Source organism: Bos javanicus, chromosome 15 (genome assembly GCF_032452875.1).
Source record: "Bos javanicus breed banteng chromosome 15, ARS-OSU_banteng_1.0, whole genome shotgun sequence".
Classification (NCBI taxonomy): Eukaryota; Metazoa; Chordata; class Mammalia; order Artiodactyla; family Bovidae; genus Bos; species Bos javanicus.
In genome coordinates, this window is record NC_083882.1 from 67,032,601 (window position 1) to 67,056,015 (window position 23,415).

Below are 23,415 nucleotides of genomic sequence, written 5' to 3' on the forward strand. Positions count from 1 at the left end.
AGACCCAGGAGAGCCAGTGGTGTAATTCGGCCCAAGTCTGAAGGCCCAAGAGCCAGGAGCACTGATGTCCAGGGTCAGCAGAAGAAGGGTGTCCAGGAAAACTGGCCCTTCTTCTGCCTTTTGGTCCATTCACAGCCTCAGTGGATCGGAAGAGCCCACCACATTGGAGAGGACTATCTTCTTTACTCAGGGTTCCTGTTCAGATGCAAATCTCTTCCAGAAGACCTTCACAGACACACTCAGAGATAATGTTTTACTCATTGGCTAGGCATCCCTTAGCCCAGTCAGGATGACACACAAAATTAACCACCACACTTGCTCATTTATGGAGGTAAATCTATGCCTAGGAATCTAAAATATGACGCAAATGAACCTACGGAACAGAAACAGATTTGGAGTTACCAAGGGGGAGGGAGGGGGTGGGGGTGGGTGGGAGTCTGGGATTAGCAGATGCAAACTAGTATATTGGGCTGGCCAAAAGGTTTGTTCGGGTTTTTCCATAGTATCTTATAGGAAAGGCCGAATGAACTTTTTGGCCAACCCAACACACAGGCTGGATAAACAACAAGGTCCTGTTGTATAACACAGGGAGCTGTATTCAATATCCTGTGATAAACCATAGGAAAAGAATATAATAGGCTACCTGGAGGGGGTAGCCTATCCCTTCTCCAGGAGATCCTCCCCATCCAGAAATCAAACTGGGGTCTCCTGCATTGCAGGTGGATTCTTTACCAGCTGAGCTCCCAGGCAAACCTGTAAGTCAACCATACTTCAATAAAATAAAATTTAAAAAAATCTACCTCTATTGGGACAGACACAACCTTTTCTTTACCCTTGAACTTCTTCAGAATTTCCCAACGTCGTCTAACACAAATCACTTATTTCTACTTGTTTTTCTTCCTTTGGATAAGCTTCAGAGTGGCAGATCTTGTTTCATCTAGCCATGGGAGCTTCCCAGAATGGAACGGCTGCCCTGAGAGGCAGTGAGCATCTTGTCCCTGAAAGGGTTCAAGCAGAAGCCACTTCTGGAGTGGGTGCTGGAAAGGATTCGGGCATGAGGCAGAGTTGGGTGAGTGACTTCTGAGGTCCCTTGACATTCTGGAGCATTAGTTGATGAGAGGGTCTTCCCTTACCTAGTCCAGACTCACAGGGCTAAAGTCATAGCGAATGGTACACATATCTTACAAGGAAAAAAGAAAGGAGAGAGAGAAGATAGAAGAAGAAAACGGAAGCAGAGGAGGAGAAGAGGAAGAAGAAGAGAAGAGGAAGAGGAAAAGGAAGGAGGAGGAGAAGAAAGAAAAACAAGAAAGGAGGAGAAAAAGGATATTCCATCAGATCAAAGCAGTGCAGCAATCACTAGAGTTTCTGGTCTTGCATGCAAGGATCCAGGCACCAGCTGGAGTTGAGAAGAGGGCTTTGGAGTGACTGACGCAAAGGAGAACCGGGTAGGCAGGGTAGGGTGGGAATGAGAATTGCATGTTCTCATTCTTATGACTCTGACTCACTGAGATGGACTTTTTTTTAGGTCACTGATCCCTCCCTTCCCTTTATAAGGCCCCTTTCCTCCACCTTTAGCACCAAAGCGCTGACGTGCTTTCCCCACTTGTCTTTTGGAAGTCCATCTTGTGATGGAACGCTAAGGTGCTTGGCTGATAATAGTTGAACACATTACCCTTGGAAAAAAAACAAGGGGAGACAGAATCTTCAACCCCAGGAACAAGTCTCCCAAGCAGGAAATCTTAGACTCTGGGCAAGCAAAAGAGATATTTTCAGGATAAGGACATTTTTTTCTAGAACTTCTCAAACCATACCTGCTGCTTTTAAGGGGTCATCAGAGATGGGTCCCTTTCTCTCTCCATCTGTGTTTCTTTCTTCATTTATATTCTTCCTCTATTCTTCCATAACAGCTTTTCCTAAGCCTGTATTATATCCCAGGGGACTTCCCAGATGGCTCAGTGGTAAAGAATCCGTCTGTCAATGCAGGAGACGCAAGTTCAATCCCTGGGTCGGGAAGATTCCCCTGGAGGAGGAAATGGCAACCCACTCCAGTATTCTTGCCTGGAGAATCCCATGGACAGAGGAGCCTGGTGAATTACATGGGGTCGCAAAGACTCAGAAGAGGACTGAGCGACTGAGCATGCACGATTGTATCCCAGGCATTGCCTAGGTTTGGTGATTCGAAGACAAATCACCCGGCATCACTGATTTCCTGATCTGTGAGCAGAGCAGGTGAACTGATCTCTGTAAGGCGCTCACACAAATGCTGCAGGGCAGGGTGTGCAAGGCCGGGTGCCCGGGGTGGATACAAAGGAGGGTGTGCAAAGTGCTGGGCAGGCCACCTGGGGCGGAGAAAAGGGATAATCCTGACCTGGCGCCTGGAGGGGGAAGTGGTATTTTATAAGGGAGAACAGGGCGCTCCAGGCCCAGAGAGGTTGTGATGTGCCCAACTTCACAGTGCTGTACTGGGGACCAGCGCTGAAATCTAGTTTGTCTCCATTGCCTGGCCCCTTGATCTGAATGCAGTCCCACCTTTCCAAGATTGCAAGCAGCTCAGTGTGACTTGGCGCACTGCAAGGTGAGTGAAAAGAAAAAGTAGCTGGAAATGAGGCTGGGATCCAGCCAGCTTATAGTATTCCTCTAGTCACACTGGCAGACAGAATAAGGAGGTGACCAGGGACCAGGAAAAAGTAAAACCCAGTGTTTCAAGGATGTTCAGTTATACTCATGTTACAAGATATTCAGTGTGTATTCACGGAGTCCCTGCCCTGTGCCCAGGCAGAGGGCGCTCCCACCGTGTCTCCAAGCTCACTTCCATCCAGCAAGGCTGGGGGTAGACTTACTGTGCTAAGCGGCATCCACTGTTAATAGTGCAGGGTCACTCCTATAGATGCTATGGTTGCTGCTTCTCATGCTTCCTTTGAAGACCTTTTGCCCCTTCTCCTAACAAATAACCGCCTTTCCTTCCTCTGACTCCCTCTGTTAGAGGCACAGAAGGGCGCTGAACTGACCCACGACAGGGGCAGGTTTCCTGCAAAGTCAGGAGGAGGGGCCCCAGCTCCTAGACCAGTGGAGTAAGCTACCAGGTTCGACAAGAGACTTGGTTTCTTCACTTCCCAGCCTTTACCTGGCTGATGCTGGCTGAGTGCTTACTGTTCCAGAAACAGCCAGGGCCCAGGCAGAATGGCTCACCCTCCCACAAGAATGCAAAGAAACAATTGGCTATTAATTTCCAGTAGGATGAGCAGAAACCCTTTCAGCCAGGAAATCTAAATTGAACAGCAATTAAGTCATTCAAGCTCCCTGACCCCTGTTTAATTTCCAGGACTGCAGATGGCTCTGAGTAGGAACTTGGAGATCATTTTAGCCACTGGTCTTGGGAGGGTATTTCACCTTTAAATGAGGTGCCTGCCTGTTCCCATTGGACTTCATCTTATAGGGGTTAAGCCTAAGGACTAGGGAGCAGACTGCCTGGGTTTGAGTTCCAGTTCTGCCATTTGCTGTGTGACTTTGAGCAACTAAGCTCTCTGTGCCTTGGTTTTCTCATCTATGAAATGGAAATAATGGAGAAGGCAATGGCACCCCACTCCAGAACTCTTGCCTGGAGAGTCCCATGGACAGAGGAGCCTGGTGGGCTGCAGTCCTTGGGGTCGCTAAAAGTCCGACACGACTGAGCAACTTCACTTTCACTTTTCACTTTCATGCATTGGAGAAGGAAATGGCAACCCACTCCAGTGTTCTTGCCTGGAGAATCCCAGGGACGGGGGAGCCTGGTGGGCTGCCGTCTATAGGGTCGCACAGAGTCGGACACGACTGAAGCAACTTAGCAGCAGAACACTGTTTTGATAACTCAGTTGGTAAAGAATCCGCCTGCAATGCAGGAGACCCCAGTTTGATTCCTGGGTTGGAAAGATCTGCTGGAGAAGGGATAGGCTCCCCACTCCAGTATTCTTGGGCTTCCCTTATGGCTCAGCTGGTAAAGAATCAGCCTGCAATGCTGGAGACCTGGGTTCAATCCCTGAGTTGGGAAGATCCTCTGGAGAAGGGAAAGGCTACCCACTCCAGTATTCTGACCTGGAGAATTCCATGAACTGTATGGTCTGTGGGGTCCCAAAGAGTTGGACATGACTGAGCAACTTTCACTTTCATACTGTTTTGCTGTATTTTGAAGATTAAATGAGTTGGTACTGGTGATGTGCTTAGACCTATGTAAACATCTTTAAGGGTTAGATTAATAAAGCAGATAAAATTATCCAGCGGTGTGTGGTACCTGCCTCTTTTCCTTCTCTTGGGATATCTGTAATTGGCCAGATGGAATACATGTAGCTAAGAGGTTAAAAACAGGGATTTGGGCAGTCAAACTGCCTCAGTTCTGGCTTCCCAGGTAGCACAGTGGTAAAGAACCCGCCTACCAATGCAGAAGACACAGGAAATGAAGGTTCAGTTCCTGGGTCACAGAAGATCCCCTGGAAGCAGGAAATGGCTACTCATTCCAGTATCCTTGCCTGGAAATTTTCATGGACAGAGAAGCCTGTTGGGCCTCAGTTCATGAGGTCTCAAAGAGTCAGACATGACTGAGCACTCACACTAGAACTAGAATAGCTGCCTCCATTCAAATCCTGACTCCACCACTTAGTTAGAGGTTGTCATCTAATCTCTCTGCTCCTCAGTTTCTGCATCTATAAAATGGGTTTGTAATTGTACCGACTTCTAGGATGGTCATGGGGAGTGAGCTGACTCATGTTCTCAGTGCAGTAAGTGACATGTACTAAGTGCTCACCAAATTTTAGCTGTCAGTATCAGGCAGCGCCCTCCCCGCCCCCACTAAAAGTGCTGTGTCAAAACAGCAATTGTGATTGCACAAGTAATAATAATGCCAAAGCTAACATACAGAGCACATGTGGCCAGAACCTCAAGCCAGCTCCTTGAAGCTGGTTGTGTGCTAGCTAACCAAAATCTTGGCAGTCGGCGAGTCATGGGAGAGCTCAGCTATTTGGCATTTAAGTCCTGGCTCTCCTGCTCACCAGAGGTGTGCTGTTGGGCAAGTGAGCATCTCTAAACCTCAATTTGTTTCCTTCCTCCCACTCTTCCTTCCTTTAATAAATATTTTTCAGTGTCTATTCAGTCGAGGCACAGTGCTATATTCTGGGTACTTCCCAAATGGACAGGCCCATGATGCATCACAAGAAGGCTGTGCAATTAAGCAGGCCACCCACTGTCTGCTGGGAGCCTAGCCTTCACGTGGTACCCATGTGCTCTCAGCAAATATCGCTGCTTATGCTAATTCACTATCAAATGCCTTGATCACATCTGCATCTGCTCTCATCAGCCTTTCTCCTGAAGGAGGTGATTGGTTCTTATTCTTTTCTCCAGCCCAGATGAGATGCATAGGTCAGAAGGAGTGATTGTGCAGGTTATTCATTTTGTTTCTGTAGTCACAGCGAAGCAGGCAGACGTTTCCCCTGTAAATTTAGGATACTATCATATATTCGTCATCCAAGAAATTAAAAAGCTGAAAGCAGAGTCTGCCAGGAAGCCTCTACTACTACCTCCCTGTGATCTTATTTAGTCCTGGGCTGTCTTCAAAGCAAAATTTGACTGACATGCAATTCTTCAGTCTAGGACAGCATTGTACCAATTGTGCTCTATGGAAAATTATATCCTTAAACTGTTAATAGTATTCCATGAAAAGAAATGAAATTATTGAATGTTTCTTTCCTGCAGTCCACCCCCAAGTTCTTAACATACAGATGCATGTTGCAATATTGTATGCTATATTTCCAAAGATTGTTTGAGTGAGGAACCTTTCTCCAGCAACACTAGCAACATCTTGTGGCTTACTCTTCCTCAGAGAAGAGTTTGAGAAATGTCCTAAGTTAGACTTCACTGATGAAAGTCATGCAGAAACACCCAAACTCTGGTAATATGAATACCATACTTAGAAGAGGTGGAACAGACATTGAGTGATGTCAAATCAGAACTGCCCCAGTTAACGCCAGAGAGTGAACAGAGAATTCTCTGTGCACCGTGGCCATCCACACTCTGGCTTGGCTTACCATGACCGAGTTGCTAGGGATAGCTGTCCAAGTGGACAGGGTATCCGGCTCCTGTTTACTTTCTCCTACTGCAGAATTCTCCTTATTTCCCACGTCCAGCAGAAAACCTCCCTACAGTTGGTGGTTTGGATGAGAATATTTATCTTCCCCAAACAGCTCTGCAACTTCCCCTCCCTAAATTGGGAGGTCGAGATGACTCAGGGTAGGGAAGAACTTACAGTGAGAAAGAAAACACTGTTATTTGTGGTTATTTCTACTTCTGACAAGTTGCGTGACCTTGGGAAAGGAATCAACCATTCATTTAAGCCTGAATTTCTTCATCTGTACAATGGGGATAATAATAGCACCCATGTCACAGAGTTTGTTGTCTGAGGAGTGAGCTACTGCTTGCAAAGCACCTAACACAGTGCCAGCACATCGTGTGTCTGCAATTAATATTCATGTCACTTGTAACTGTTGCTAGTGTAGATTCCACGTGTGTGTAAGAGACAGAGAGAGAGAGAGAGAGAGAAAGCAAAAGAATGAAGAGAGGGAAGTGGGAGGCATATGATGCAATGTTTAAGGTATAATGGGAATTCCATCTTGCAGAGGAAGATTTAGATTAAAATGGCAAATGAATAAATTTCCTACTAATTATCTCTTTCACTTAAAGAGACAATTTATCAATGTGATACTAGGCAGAGTCCTGGAAACCAAGATTACTGGTTGAAGTGAAGTGAAGTGAGAGTTGTTCAGTCAAGTCTAACTCTTTGTGACCCCATGGATTGTAGTCTGCCAGGCTCCTCTGTCCATGGAATTCTCCAGGCCAGAATACTGGAGTGGGTAGCCCTTCCCTTCTCCAGGGGGTCTTCCCAACCCAGGGATCAAACCCAGGTATCCCACATTGCAGGTTGATTTTTATCAGCTGAGCCACGAGGGAAGCCCAAGAATACTAGAGTGGGTAGCCTATTCCTTCTCCAGTGGATCTTGCCAACCCAGGAATCACTGGTTATACATTAATTAATACCCTAGTTTATATATCAGGAACCTCCCAGGTGGCTCAGATGGTAAAGAATCTGCCTGTAATGCAGGTGACCCAGCTTCAATCCCTGGGTTGGGAAGATCCCCTGGAGAAGGGCATGGCAACTCACTCCAGTTTCCTTGCCTGGAGAATACCCATGGACAGAGGTGCCTGGTGGGCTACAGTCCACGGGGTTGCAGAGTCAGGCATGACTGAGTGACTGATTCTTTCACTCATACATCAGGCTCTGGAGAATTTAGTTAGCATGAGTCAGTCCTCAGAAGATTACTTTGCATGGGATACACCTTGTGGCTGCATCATGGCACCCAGGACGCTGAATTCAAGGTTAGAGGCTTGTGAGATGGGTACTGATTCTGAGGAAAGAGGAATAGATTGCCTTGAGGAATTTTTTTCATCAGGCCTCTTGACTATAGCCTGAACAAACTCTCTTGGTCAGAAGTCTTTTGCTGGACAAGACCATCTCTCTTACCTTGCCTTTGAAAAAAATAATTTTATGTATTTATTTTTGGCTGGACTGGATCTTTGTTGCTGCATAGGCTTTTCTCTAGTTTTGGCGTGCAGGGGCTACTCTCTCATTGTGGTGGACGGGTTCTCATTGCGATGGCTTCTCTTGTTGCAGAGCACGAACTCTAGGGAGCTTGAGCTTCAGTAATTGGGGCCCGTGGGCTCAGTAGTTGCTATTCCCAGGCTCTGGAGCACAGGCTCAGTGGGGGCTGAGTTGCTGCTCAGCATGTGGGATCTTCCCGATCAGGGACTCAACCCTCGTCTCCTGCACTGCTGCTGCTGCTGCTTCTGCTGCTGCTGCTAAGTCGCATCAGTCGTGTCTGACTCTGTGCGACCCCATAGACGGCAGCCCACCAGGCTCCCCCGTCCCTGGGATTCTCCAGGCAAGAACACTGGAGTGGGTTGCCATTTCCTTCTCCAATGCATGAAAGTGAAAAGTGAAAGTGAAGTCGCTCAGTCGTGTCCGACTCTTAGTGACCCCATGAACTGTAGCCTACCAGGCTCCTCCATCCATGGGATTCTCCAGGCAAGAGTACTGGAGTGGGGTGCCATTGCCTTCTCCAGTCTCCTACACTGGCAGGTGGATTCTTTACCACTGAGCCACGAGGGAAGCCCTCCCTGTGCCTTTTTCTTTATCTTCTTTAACACTCCTCTTCCTATCCCCTTCCTCTCCCCCTCCCTACCCCAACAGAAATTAGCATAAACTCATTGCTGCTTTTCCCATTTGTCTTTGGAATGCAGACTACTATCTTTTGTTGTTACATTTATGTGATTCTGCTCCTTATTTTTATCTATGTTTGAAGTGGGAGCATGTGAAAGTCGTTTTAGGATTACCATTTTATTGCCATATTCTTGGACCACTTGAAAAGTCTCCTTTATACTCAACAGTACTTTTTTAACACGAGAGTATATTTGCATTGCAGTAATACAGCAATCATGAGAAACGCTGGACTGGAAGAAGTGCAAGCTGGAATCAAGATTGCTGGGAGAAATATCAATAACCTCAGATATGCAGATGACACCACCCTTATGGCAGAAAGTGAAGAGGAACTCAAAAGCCTCTTGATGAAAGTGAAAGTGGAGAGTGAAAAAGTTGGCTTAAAGCTCAACATTCAGAAAATGAAGATCGTGGCATCCGGTCCCATCACTCCATGGGAAATAGATGGGGAAACAGTGTCAGACTTTATTTTTTTGGCCTCCAAAATCACTGCAGATGGTGACTGCAGCCATGAAATTAAAAGACACTTACTCCTTGGAAGAAAAGTTATGACCAACCTAGATAGCATATTCAAAAGCAGAGACATTACTTTGCCAACAAAGGTCCGTCTAGTCAAGGCTATGGTTTTTCCTGTGGTCATGTATGGATGTGAGAGTTGGACTGTGAAGAAGGCTGAGCGCTGAAGAATTGATGCTTTTGAACTGTGGTGTTGGAGAAGACTCTTGAGAGTCCCTTGGCCTGCAAGGAGATCCAACCAGTCCATTCTGAAGGAGATCAGCCCTGGGATTTCTTTGGAGGGAATGATGCTGAAGCTGAAACTCCAGTACTTTGGCCACCTCATGCGAAGAGTTGACTCATTGGAAAAGACTCTGATGCTGGGAGGGATTGGGGGCAGGAGGAGAAGGGGACGACAGAGGATGAGATGGCTGGATGGCATCACTGACTTGATGGACGTGAGTCTGGGTGAACTCCGGGAGTTGGTGATGGACAGGGAGGCCTGGCGTGCTGCGATTCATGGGGTCATGAAGAGTCGGACACGACTGAGCGACTGAAGTGAACTGAATACAGCAATCATTAGAGTATAAAGAAAGGTCGAAACACATGTGAACCAAATTGGAAATCAAGCACAATACTAGGCTTTACAGTGAAGGCACTGGGATGATTTATCTAGGGAAACAAATGTTATGGACAATAAACACACATCAGTCCCTTGTTCTTATATAGCGCCTCATTACTTTTCTCTTGCTAGTAAAAAATGCCCTACATTGTGCTAAGCACTATGCCAAATATTTCACATATCTCTCATAAGCTTCATTTAGACTTTCTAACATCCCTGGAAACCAGGTTGTATCTGCAACTGAGATGCATGGATTAAGGAACTGCCCTGAAATAACATGCGTGTGTGCGCTCAGTCATGGCCAGTGCTTTGCAACTCTATGAACTGTAGCCGGCCAGGCTCCTCTGTCCATGGGATTTCCCAGGCAAGAGTACTGGAGCGAGATGCCATTTCCTACTCCAGGGGTTCTTTCTGACCCAGGGATCAAACTTGAGTCCCTTGCATCTCTTGAATTGGCAGGCAGATTCTTTACCACTGGACCACGTGGGAGGCTCTCCCTGAAATAATACTCTTAATACTAGTCTAGATCAAAGTTTAAGCTTCTTCCCCACAAGGGAACATTGCTCGACTGTAAGATGTGGATTATACTAGAAGGGAGGACTGTTTTGGTCAAGATAACTATGTTACAGAAGACAGCCTTACCCATACCCTGCTCTTAAAATAAAAGAGGCCACTCACAGACTTAAGGCCAAGTCAGGCCTTGCAGGATCTGGGGCCAGAAAGAGTTCTCTCTCCATCCTTCTCTCTCCCTCCCTCTCCCCCTTGCCCTCTATGTGTGTGTGTGTGTGTGTGTGTGTGTGTCTGTTTGTGCACATGTACACATGTGTGACTTTTCTGTTGGGAGAGCCTCACCATCAGAGAATTCATTCATTCATTCATTCATTCAACAAGTATTTGAGTTCCTATGACATGGCAATCATGGATAACCTGGACAAGTAGTTCCGGCAGAACAGAGAACAGGAAAGCCTGATTAGAGAGGGTCAAAGAATGAAAAAGAAGAAATATTAGAACAATGAATATGGAAAACTCTTTCAAGGTGTTTTGCTGTACATAAACTGGAAGGGTGCGGGAGGGGAGCATCCTACCAGCTCCACTAGGAGATGGGGAATCTGAGGGATGGGATCAATTGCACAATGGAGGGTTTAGCCTCAGAATCCACATTGGCAGTTCATCTCCAGCAATAGGAGCGAGGCAGAATATGGCTGCTGATTACAGCTAGGGGATAGGTACAGCAGTAGTGATAAATGTGTCAGGCTGCTATAACAAATACCACAGACTTGGGGGCTTAAACAACAGACATCCATTGACTCACAGATGTGGGGGCCAGGAAGTCCAAGATCAAGGAACCAGCAGGTTTGATTCTTGGTGAGGGCTTTTTGATCTCATCTAACTTTAATTAATTCCTAAAAGCCCTACTTCCAGATACCATCACATCAGGGATAAAGGGTTCAACATATGAATCTGGGCGGATACAAGCATTCAGTCCATAGCATTGTCAAAACTGTTGTTAGATGTTCCTATATTATCATGCAAAGAAGGAAGTAAGGTTCTCAGATGAGAATGAGGATGTGGAGGAAAACTTTGGCATGTAGGAGACAATAGAAGTATGAAAAGACTAGACATATTTGGTGTGGATGCTGAGTAGCCTGTATTTCTCCACTTATGTTCATATTGATGTAGGCACTGAGTAGAGGAGAATTTGATGAAACAACCTTAATGTAGCAAAGCAAAGAAATGAGAAAGGTGCAAGGGAGTCTAGGATGTATGGGGAGAAGTTAACATGATAACGGAATCTAAGCTGAATGAGAAGGGAAGTGAGGACATGAGGGGTTACATGCCATTTTCATTTGGGAACTTTTTGGCCAACCCAATACATCCCAGCGAGCTGAAGAATTATGCAAGGCAGGAAACTAGAGGGAGAGAAGTGGAAAGTTAGAGAGCAGGTCAGGGTGGCAATAGGAAATGACAAGGTCAAGGCTGACCATCAGAGTGGGTGGCTGTGGTAGAATGAAGGAAAAGGTCATTGGAACTGGGGTTGAGGAACTGAGCTTCCAGGACACTGGAAGAAGTCTTTCTGTGGATATTGAAATCACCAACATAATTCTTCAATGGATATTGAGTGGACGTTGAAACCATCAGAGGCAGAGTGACCTTGAACAAGGACTCAAATCTTCAAGGAAAGAGGAGGCTAACTGGGAGACTGCAATGACCACAAGGAGGGAGAGTGGGTAGAGTGGTCTGATGGTTTGATGGGATGTTTAGGGAGGGACTGTGGTTTGGAAGTGGCACAAGGAACAAGGAGAACAACTGCTCTCCCTTGAAGTCCAGTGACACAAGGACGGTGGGGGAGAACCACCTCCATTCAGGATTTCAGAGGAGGGATGGCCCTCAGGGCAGAACCAGTGTTCATTTAGAACAGTGATTCTCAAAGCGTAGTTAAGGAACCCCAGGGAGCCTCTAAAACCCTGTCAGAGATCCATAAGCCAAAAAGTATTTTCATCCTAGTGTTAGGGGAAGCACACTGATTGAAACCACCCACCCTGGCCAGGCACCATAGTAACCTTTTGCATGAGCTGTTTTATGACAGGAGATCCTGATAAGGAATATGGAACTAATAAGCCACCACCAACCGGAAGAGTTCGGGAAAGGTCGAAAGGAGACATCGTGTGTCCGTCCACTTCCCAGAATCCCTCTCGCTAGCATCCATCTTGGCTGAGCAATGCGTGCACCACCAGGAAAGACTCTGAATTAGAATGACTGGCCAAAGACCACCTGGAAACTAATCCCATCACCATAAAACCCGAGACTGCGAGCCATGCTGCAGAGCAGTTCTCCTGGGTTCCCTTACCCTACTGCTCTCCACCCGGGTGCCCTTTCCCAATAAAATCTCTTGCTTTGTCAGCAGATGTGTCTCCTCAGACAATTCATTTCTGGGTGTTAGACAAGAGCCCAGTTTCGGGCCCTGGAAGGGGTCCCCCTTCCTGCAACAGTAGCACTAAGATACTATTTGCCTCTTTGCTCTCTTTCTCTCACAAATCTACAGTGGAATTTTCCAGAGGCTACATGATGTGTAATAACACGACAGATTGAATGCAGGAGTGTAGAAGAATCCAGCTGTCTTCCATTAAGCTGGAAGTTAGAGAGATTTGCAGAAATGTAAAACAATGCCATTCTTCCCGGGAATGAAAAAATGTATATGTATAGCTATTTTTCATAAAATATGTGATGGTTTTATTACAGTTATTTTTAAATAAATGTTGTATTTCAAATCCAGTATTTATAGATCTAACAAATACAAAAAAGGGTTTTTGTTTTTTGGGGGGGGGGCATCCCAAATATTTTTTAAGAGTGCCCTGAAACCAAAATGTTTTGAAAACTACACAATTAGGGCATAAATTGTGAACATAATGAAATGTTCAGAGAAACTGAAGACAAAGCGTATTTTTGCTGATGATGAACTGTGGGTTCTAAACCATACAACAGAAGGTTTGGGGGAATGGGGAAGGCCTGGGAGCAGGTGAGAAATAGGAATAGAAAAAAGTGTGATGATGACAATCTGGAGGATTAACAGTGATCTTGAGTCCTGGCTCCTCATGTTGAAGGCAGAGAGTGGTGTGAGTGTTACCAGGAAGTCAGGAGCACACGGAGCCAGACCTTGCTGTGGGAGGTATGAAGCTGACTTAGCATCACAACACAGTTTGAATTTTTAGAGGGCAATCTGTTAGGTACTCCTCACCTACCTACCCCAGGCAGCCCTAGGGGTGGAGATCACCAGTTATAGGATGATTGGCTACCCAACCCTGCAGAATCTGAAGTGTGTGATGGTTCTTGGACAAGGATGTATGGTCTGCACACGCATTATCAAATGCCTGTGATAATGATGGAGGAAAAAAAATTGCAGGGGTGGGGAACAACTTTGAATATTTCTTTGGAATACTGAATTGTTTCAAATTCACTTCTGTCTGAAGGTGTGGAGACGGATTGAGTGAGTGCTGATCCTACTTTATGACATAAAACTTGGGGTATGTGGTTTATCATGCATGTCTTCCTTTACCTCTGGAGGCAAAAGACTTCTGAGAAGTGCATCGGGCAACAATGTCAGCATCTTTGGAGGCGGTCATGGTGAGTGGGTTGATGTATGTCTCACATTCTTAACTCTGCAGAGAAAATTCAGACATGGGTCTGCACCAATGGTTGGTTGGTAGAGGATCTAGCCCAAACAATTTTTTAAAAATTATTTATTTATTTATTTTTGGCTGCACTGGGTCTTCATTGCTCTCTCTCGTTGTGAGCGGGGCTACTCTCCAGTAGCAGTGCGTGGGCTTCTCGTTGAGGTGGCTTCTCTTGTTGCAGAGCACAGGCTCTAGGGTGTGCGACCTACAGCAGTAGCATCACACGGGCTTGGTAGTTGTGGCACATGGACTGAGTTGCCCCTTGGCAAGTGGAATCTTCCCAAACCAGGGACCGAACCCATGTCCCCTGCATTGGCAGGCAGATTCTTAATCATGACAACCAGGGAAGTCCTGGACCAAACAATCTTAAGTTCAAGTTCAAGTTTAGTCTTAAGTTCAAGTCTGCCCTACTGCACAAGTCCCAAAAGACATCATTCACACTGTGGTCTAAGTGACTGATGCTTTTTCCAGTTATGTAATATAGAAGCTGTGATGTGAGACGCTTCTCTGTGCATGTCCATATCTTACTTCCACATTGCTTCCTCTATCATCTTTTTGTCATAGTCTCAACATGTCAATTTATTGCATTTAAAATGTGTTTAAATGGTGCCATGTTTGAAGGATGTGTTCAACGAGAGCATTTATTTCCCTATTCCCTCCCACCAAAATGTGTGCAGGGACATAAATCAATTTCCCTCTCTATTGGATAATTCTCATCAGCCTTTAAAACATGCCTTGCTATTTATCACCCATTTAAAAATTAACTGTCAGACAATCAAACCAACAGACTGTCTTTTGACTCTGTATCTTCCAGGTACAGACCCATTTCTCTGCTCCCCTTTATAACAACTAACAACTCTTTGAAAGAGTTGTTAGTATTCCCCGTCTCCACTTTCTTTCTCTTTCCAGCTCACTTTGATGGAATTTCCTTCCATTCCACTCCCCTGAAAGAACCCTTATCAAGATCAGCATCAACCTACATCTTGCCAAAGAAACATTAACTCTATTTTCATTTTAACTCACTTTTTGACAGTGTTGAACATACTTGATCAATCCTTCCTTCTTTGTACATCTTCTTGAAGTTTTTGTATCACACTTTCTAGGATTTCCCTGTCTCATTAGAAACGCATTTCTTTCTATTCTTCTGGTTTCTCCTCTTTTACTAGACTGCTCTATTCTTCCCAATTTCTCTTCTCCATCCATACTCTCCAAGGCCTCACACCTGGCCCTTAGTTTCCAGTGCCATCTATACACACTGAGAGGTCTCATATTTCTCTCTCTAACCCTCAATGCCATCTCATCTATTCCAGTGTCCGTTTGACATCTCTGCTTGGCTCTCACTTTAGGCATTTCAAACATAACATGGCTAAAGCAGAACTACTAATTCTCCTTCTAACCTCACCCTCCATCCCATCCTTCCCATCCCAGTAGTTGGTATCACTCTCCATCCCATTGCTCTAACAAAGAGTGGAAGATATCCCATGATGCTTGTCATTTCTTCATACATCCATCAGAAAATCCCATCATCTCTAATGTTTTACAAATACTATTGCTTCAAACCTAATCCAAGCTTCATTACCTCTTCTTTGGTTTACTGCACTCACCTCCTTAAAAGAACTGCCAGCCCCTCACTTCTGCTACTTTCCTGGTTTATCCACCATGTATTAGCCAGAGGGATCTTTCTAACACAGAAATCAGATCACATCACATCCTACCTTCTAAAACCTTCCAGTAACTTTCCACTGTGACCCAACTCATACCATGACTTATCAGGTCCCATATGATCTGACCTTGATCTTTTTTCCTGGACCTGTTTGCTGGGCTTCAACCATCCTGCCCTTCTTTTCAGTCCCTCTAATTTGTCAGACTTCTTCTTGACTCAAGGCATCTACACTGGCCACTTCTCCTTTTGGAACATTCTTCTGTTCCTATGTCTGCCTCTTGTTATCATCTTTTCAGCCTTTTTTTTTTTTTTCCTTGGCCACACCATGTGACATGTGGCATCTGAGTTCCCTGACCAGGGATCAAAACTACTCCCTCAGTAGAGGAAGCATGGATTCTTAACCACTGGAGCATCAGAGAAGTCCCCCTCTTGTTGTCATTTAAATCTCAACTCCAAGGCTACCTTCTCTGAGAGACCATGCCTGATAACCATAGATAAAGCATTTGTCTTCTTCCCTCCAAATCACCCTAATGCCTCATTTGAGCCTCATCATAGCACAGATCAATACCTGAAATTACATGAAGTCGCCTCTATGTTCGTTCCCATGTTTATTGTTTTCTGTTCCTTGACAGTAGATGTTTCATCTTTCTGGTTCACTGTAGCCTTCCCAGTATCTGACAACAGTAAGTGACGGATCAATATTTGTCCACCAACTGATTAATCTGGAATTGTGGGAAGGAATAATTGAAATCTGGATTATCCAGGGAAAATTTGTGTAGGATTGCTAAATTTCTTTTCACTTTTAAGACTGGCTCATTCAAGTTATTCTCAAAATACCTTCAGAATTACATACCAGCCCCTTGAGAATCCCTGGTGGCTCAGACAGTAAAAGAATCTGCCTGTAATGCAAGAGACACGGATTCAATCCCTGGGTTGGGAAGATCCCCTGGAGGAGGAAATGGCAACTCACTCCAGTATTCTTGCTTGGAGAATTCCATGGACAGAGGAGACTGGTGGGCTACAGACCGTGGGGTCCCAAAGAGTCAGACATGACTCAGTGACTAACACTTTCACTTTCACCCTTTAGAATGAAGGGGAGGCACTTCCCAATACTAAAAGACAAAAATAATTGGAAAAAACACAACATAACAGAAACAGCCCATTGCTATCAAGAAAAGAATGAAAAGACAAAGACAATTTTTTGTGTCATCCAAAATTCTTTCAATACACAGACTTTAAGTTTCTCAGTATTACCGTGGAAGTTAAAAAGAGAATAGAAAGCGGGCAAGGTTTCTCATTTGTGTGCTAAGTCCTCCTGCTGTAACAAAGGTCACTGATTTTACACCCCAGTGTTAGATCAGATGCTGAGCTTATTTTTCAAATGATCCTGTTTTTATGGATGGTGCAGTGCTGTGGATATATGTATATTGAGGGCTTACGCAAGTTCTATATCTAGACTGGTATTTATCATGAGTAACTACATTAACTCATTTTATGACCTGAGCTCTAAGGACCTGAAAGATTGTGTTCTGATACTGCCTATGCCCGGGCACCTACCTGTGCTCCTCACAAGCTCTGTACCTGGCATTAGCAAAAGACTTTGGAATTTATGGGCCTCTAATTTTCTATCTACAAAGAGGAGAAAACTTATAGAAGGACATGATCTTTCTCTTCATTGTAAGACTTCTATAATATGATATGAAACCTTGAGGTGTCATGGAAGGAGGTCTGAATTAGAAATCAGACCTTAAACACCTAAATTCAACAGACATTTATTTTATTCCTATTGAATACCAGGTCCTTAAGGTACTAACTGCTGTGATTCTGTAAATTGAAGCAATTTAATTATAATTTAGAGATGAAAGCACTTAATCAGAGCAAGAAGGAGTACAGTATAGAACAGGAGCCCTGAATTGGCATTGCCTGCCCTGTCTTTTCTTGCTTGTGTATAATTTTAGACGAGTCACCTAACCCTTCTTGTACTTGGTCTGATTAGGCTTTGGGGGTAGAATGGGGTAGAATGAGTGATGGAGTTGGGAAGGGCAGGCATTGTCATGGGAACCGAGGAAAGTAGAAAGAACAGGCTTTCCGAAAGAGCAGAACTGGATGGTGGCTTTGATCCCAAGGCAACCCTAGTGAAGGCCTCAGCTGCTCCCCATCTTGATGCTCACTCACGTCCATATCTACCCCATCGCTTCCTCTCCCTCAGCAGCATTCAAACTCTGCAATTCCAAGCAAAGTTTTGTTTAGAAATGGGTTCTTTTGCTGGGAGAAAAATGGTTTGAACTCTAGCATAAATTCTGCTGACTCAGACCTCTGGCCTCTCTGACAATATGCCAGCATCCCTTTTCTAGCTGAATGTGGGTGCCAGAGAAGTGGGTGAAGCAGGCTGGGAATAAGAGAAGCAGAGAGTAGGGAGTGGCTGGGATTGTGCAAAGTGGAAAGTGCACGCCCTGTTTAACAGAAGAGAAGGACCGTGGCACCAGCTAATTGGGGCTGTGCAGGCCTCCACCATGGACAATGCCAGGTTGTCCAGAGTTTTCAAGGCAAGCTGAAAATCCATATTTTTGCATAAAGTTTTCTGATTTTTACACGTTGGCAAGTGATTTAAAAAGTGTTGACACCACAAGGTTTAAACAGGTTCATCTAATATATATCTAGTTAGTCTACAGACAGCCAATCTGCAGTGACTAGACACTAGAGTTCAGATAAAGTCATGACATTTCAGCTTTTGTTCTGGATACTGCTACTGCTAAGTCGCTTCAGTCGTGTCCGACTCTGTGCGACCCCATAGACGGCAGCCCACCAGGCTCCGCCATCCCTGGGATTCTCCAGGCAAGAACACTGGAGTGGGTTGCCATTTCCTTCTCCAGTGCTTGAAAGTGAAAAGTGAAAGTGAAGTTGCTCAGTTGTGTCCGATTCTTTGCGACCCCATGGACTGCAGCCCACCAGGCTCCTCTGTCCATGGGATTTTCCAGGCAAGAGTACTGGAGTGGGGTGCCATTGCCTTCTCCAGTTCTGGATACTAGCTACATGTATGTCTGTGTGTGTGTGTGTTTATATTCTTGATATGGAAACTGATTCACTCAGTATACTTTTTGAGGCCGGAGTTTCTCAGTGAAGTTTGTCACAGAGTTTGGCTACTTTTGGGTCAGGGCCCACTGAGGCTGCTTAAGGCCTACCCTTTCAGCAGGAAACTTGATTGGCCCAGTTTCCACTTCAGAAGCTGTGGCCATGGTAAACTGTGTATCTGATATATCTAAGAAAGAATGAGAATTTTCTCCTCCATAAATGAATGTTTAAATAGAATAAACTGTATTAGTTTCTCCTAACAAAATTCGATTTCTTAATAAGAAAAGGCAATGTTCCATTGACATTTAGTTAGAATTTTGGTGAAAATTTGAGTGGTAACAAGTATAATATATTGGTATCAATGGGCCTTAGAGCAAAGCTCTCATTTGCACCAAAATGTTGGATCCTTCTAATTTTTAGAAATTTCTGTTTACAAAATTAGCAATTTCTTAGAGTTGAAGACTCTAACCTTTTTAAACCTTCCTTCCAATCCTTGAATACTCTTTTATGGCATCCCCACCATGCTGGCATCACCTGTATTGTGAATATTTCTCTTTACCAGGGAGTGTGCTTCTTTTGGAGGGAGCCTCTTTTATTCTCAGATAGGCCCAGTAATTACGTTTTTTCTTACTGCACAGAGCCCAGCCCACCACAGGCAACCAGTACAGCATACATTTGCTAGATGAAATCTGTTCATGAATTCTAGTAGAAAATATGCCAGGCACTCTCCTAGGATTTTGGATAATATCAGTGAACAGAACAAATCCAGGTTCTTGAAGAGCTGATGTTCTGGTCTGGAAACAGGAGGTGATGGGAGAGAGAATTTGTTGTTGTTCAGTTGCTAAGTGTGCCCGGCTCTGCAACCCCATGGAGACTGCATGCAGCACACCAGGCTTCCATATACTTCACCGTCTCCCAGAATTTGCTCAAATTCATGTCTGTTGAGTTGGCGATGCCATCCAACCTTCTTATCCTCTAAATTTTTAAAAATAATAAGTCACACAAAATGTTACATGGTAATAGATGGAAAAAGAAAAAGTAGAGTTGAATGAGGGGGATTGGGAGGGAAGAGTGTTACAATTTTAAATAGACTGAATAGGGAAGCCCTCACTGAACAAAGACTCCCTTTCCACTTCCCAGACCTGCAGAATAATAACAGTAATAATAATAGTGTCTGTTGAATCTCAGCAGAGATTCTAAGCACTTTCTCTGTACGAATTCGTTAAAGCCTCATAACAAGCCTGAGATAGCTACTACTTTTATCCTCATTTGCATAGGTGTAAACTGAAGTGTAGTGGTTAATAACTTGGCTAATATTCTGCAACTAGTCAGAAAGGGTGGTTGACTACCCTTGACCTCTGGTTCCAGGCTTTGGCTCTCAACTGCTCTACACAACTGCTTTTTTCTTTTTTTAATTTTTTACTGGAGTATAGTTGATTTACAATGTTGTGTTAGTTTCAAGTATACAGCAAAGTGAATCAGTTATACATAAACATATATCCACTTTTTTAGATTCTTTCCTCATATAGGCCATTATAGAGCATTAAGTAGAGTTCCTTGTGGTATACAGTAGGTCCTTATTAGTAATCTATTTTTTTTTTTTTTTGCTTCTCTATCCTACTGACTTTGATTGATAGTTCATTTAAAAAAATGTTTATGTATTTTATTGTAGTTGACTTACAATGGTTCAGGTGTACAGCAAAATGATTCAGTAATACGTATACACATATATTAGTTTTCAGATTATTTTCCATTATAGGTTATTACAAGATATTGGCTATAGTTCCCTGTGCTATATAGTATATCTTTGTTGCTTGTTGTGTATCTATTTTTTTTTAAATTAGAAACCTAGCATTCTATTCATACTAAGTCAAACAGGTAGAATAAAAATTGTCATAAATTTTTTAGCTAGGCAAAAATTCATGTTTTCTAAAATACATATATTATACATACCATATATATGTATACAAAAGCTTTTCTACTGCACTTGATAAAGGCTTGAGAAAGAACATCTAATAAAACAGAAGAGATGGAGAAATTGGAAAACATAAACTAAATGAAATGGGAGCACTGAATATGAAATAAAAAAGTCAATGTAACTTTGGCTGCATTTCCCAGGTCCCCTCATTGACCACTGCCCTCTCAAGCGTTCTGATCCCAGGCACGTGCTTTGTCCAGTCTATTTCATTGTCTTTGATTCCTGGGATGGGATTAAAGTCTCTTCATCATGCTGAGGTTTGCTGAGAACACTTTAGCTTTATCTGTTATCTCTGGACAAGGGGAGCACCCTGAGCTTCATGAAACTCCCTTTGGGCACATTCTGACCAGCAACCTTTTCATAAGGTCACAGTGCTCAAAATAAACACGAATTGTTTTCTCAGTTTTGACATAAAAAGACATCTTTTTTTCAGCAAATGTCACTGTGGTTTCAAAGCCTAAGTGTGATGTGTGAACAAGCCCATTTGTAAAGTATTTCCTGCTCAGCCATAGGGTGAAATTATGCAAGCCAGTGAGTCCTGAGAACAGCTGCATCAAATTCTTAACACCTGCAAAAGAAAAACAGTTTTGAAAATAGTTTTTCATTGTTTTTAATTTGGGGATCGGTTGGCTTTCTGTTGTTTCAAACTCTGAAGGACCCTTCAATTCACTAAACCTTCAGCGGTAAAGAGAAGTGAGAAACTGAAAAAAAAAGTTACCAAATCTAAGATAGAGACCTCACTGGAATTACATTGCCATTAATGCACTTAACTTCTGGAATGGCCTGAAGATTGTCCCTTCAAGCAATGACAGAAGTCCCAGGCTCCAGTCCTCCACTGAGACCTAGAATTACCCCCTTGGCATCCTGGTAGAATTTCTTTCGTGGAGGTGGGGTGGGGGTGGGGGTGGGGTCTCCTCTTGTGTGAGGGAAGCGCAGCGCCAAGCTCCCATGACCTGTTGCATCCTCTCCAGCTTTTCAAGTGTTGAATTTCCTGAAATTGTTGCACTGGATCGAAGTGCAGGCGACCCCTTCCCCTTGCATCACCGCCCCCCCCCCCCCGCCTCCCTAGCCGAGTGAGAGTTGCTGCTGGGGAGGAGCAGTGGGATGGGGTGAGGTGGGGAGGAGCAGTGGGATGGGGTGAGGTGGGGTGCCAGCTGCTGGAGAGAAACTAAAGCGATGAGCACAGGACAGGAAAAGTGGGAGGAGGAGGAGCGGGGGGCGGTGGGAGGAGGAGGGGGAGGTCGTAAGATGAGCGAGGAGGGAAACGTGTCACCAGCTTGGGTCCGGGAGCTCCGCCGCCACCGCGACTGTGGACTCGCGCCGGAGAGGACTTGAGGCTGGACAGGACCCCGCAGAGCCGGGAGAGGAGGGAGGAAAGGGAGCTGGGCACCGCGCGGTGGCGAGAGCCATCCAGGTCGCTCTTTGCTCGCGGGTGAGAAAACTTTCTGGGGAAGACCGGAAACTTTTCCCCAGGCGCGCAGAGTCTGGGGCGGAGGCGAGCTGCGGGGGTGCGTTGACTCGAGGTGACTCGGCAGGGGCTGGAGCCTTAGGCTCAGCAGTGGCACGGGATTGAGAACACAATCGCCAGGCACACCGGGCACAATCCGGCGGGGCTCGCGGAGGGGGCTTGGGGAAAGCGTTACATCTAGGGGCAACCGGGTGGAGGCTCTCGCGTGGTTAAGGGTCCTCGGATCCGACGCTGCAGGCGGGCACGGAGGACGGGGCTCGCGACCACCGTGGGGGGTCGGGGAGGGGAGGAACGTTCCCCGCGTCGGTGGCTTAGGGTGGGCGAGGGACGCTGCCGATCCTAGGACCCAGGCTGTGCCTGGAGATCGAAAAAGAAAGTTTGCTTGTCGGTCTCTCTCGTTCTTCCCTTTGGCCCTTTTGAGGTGCAAATCTCAAGAGCTGCCCCTACTCGGGCGCGGGCGATTTGGCGCCCCCAAACACTCCATCTTTTCTACTATTCCCCCTTCTTTTCGGAGAGAGGCTTGGGACGGGAGGCCAGAGAAGGGAGCCGCTTTGTCCCGAGTGCCGCTGGAGTGCGCGCTCCGCAGACTGGGGCGGGCCGGGGAGCACCCAGCGGAGACCTCGGCGGGGAGGGCGGCCCTCCTCGCCAGCCGCATCCCCTCTCCGCAACATTTTTCCCGCCCGCCCTCGTTTTGAGGAGGCTTTCCCCTGTGCGCCTACTGTGCGCGCACGCAGAGCTCATTGCGAGCACAGGGGGGCGCTCTGGAATCTTCACTCCTGCCTCTCGACTCTGGTTCCTGCTTTCTCCTCTTTTTCCTAGGGGCGGCCGCCCAGGATCAGATCAGGTTCTGTACTTGCAAACCGTGCTTCAGGAATCGGCTCTGGGGTGCCTCCCTGGTTGGCAATAGGGTTTTCCCCTGTTCTACCTAGCCTCCGCCTTGGGTCACATGCCACCGCCTCTTCCCCGGCGATGCCGGGAGCCCGCGTTTTGTTGGTCAGCAGTAAGGCGGTGAGTATTTATAGACACCACTGCAGTCCTGCGGTATGCAAGGTTTCAATTACTACGATGCGTCTTACAAGACGGAAGGCTCACGCGAGGTGGCTCAGAGGCACATCTGCTCAGGAGACCCACTTGGAAAAAGTTCTGGGCTGGAATCTCCAGACATTCCTGCCGGGTAGAGTTCTAGACCTATTGCCCACACGGTCCGTGCAGATCCAAACCATTGCAAAGTACCAAAGCGGTCAAGGACACCAACTCCAGATTGTCTCCATCTTCTGCACGCCCCCGCCCCCCCCCCCCCCCGCCTTTTCCCCACCAAAGGGTGCTTGCTGATCAAACCTCAGAGGTGGCCCTTTTTACTTCCTTTTAGTGATCCTGACCACTGTGGGTGCAGTCATGACATTTCACTGGCCTGCATGTTGCAAAATGTCATGGAACTGTGCTCTAGTAAATTGCTGGGGGGCGGGCGGGGGGGCGGCGGGAGGCACTGTAACTGACAACAGGAACAGCACCTGTATCAGAAGGCGAGACTGCACTTGCAGGAACTAATTTAGCCACATTTTAAATTTAGCCTCTTGTGAGTTTCCTAGTAGGACTAAGAAAAGTGCAACACTCCTCTCTCTGGAACCTGGCTGGTGGCTCTTCTCTGG

The 23,415-nt window shown here is 45.7% G+C and overlaps 2 protein-coding genes across 10 annotated transcripts in view; one reads left to right on the forward strand and one right to left on the reverse strand.

Moving 5' to 3' along the window:
* PRR5L (proline rich 5 like) overlaps positions 1–23,415 on the forward strand; it is a 157,716-nt gene that overhangs the window by 57,542 nt on the left and 76,759 nt on the right. For 5 of the 9 annotated variants that reach the window (XM_061381151.1, XM_061381153.1, XM_061381152.1 and 2 more), the window contains exon 1: positions 22,166–22,774. The exons of 2 other annotated variants lie outside the window; for them this stretch is intronic. In XM_061381151.1, the coding sequence (XP_061237135.1) occupies positions 22,736–22,774 (39 nt within the window). In that variant the 5' untranslated portion in view covers positions 22,166–22,735. 2 more of the 9 variants (XM_061381155.1, XM_061381158.1) reach the window with 2 other exon arrangements.
* LOC133261048 (uncharacterized) lies at positions 19,970–22,421 on the reverse strand. Its single transcript, XM_061439632.1, has 3 exons — positions 22,244–22,421; positions 21,572–22,195; positions 19,970–20,866 (listed from the first exon to the last, which is right to left on the reverse strand). The coding sequence occupies exons 1-3, from the start codon at positions 22,419–22,421 to the stop codon at positions 20,616–20,618; spliced, it is 1,053 nt and encodes a 350-aa protein (XP_061295616.1). The 3' UTR covers positions 19,970–20,615.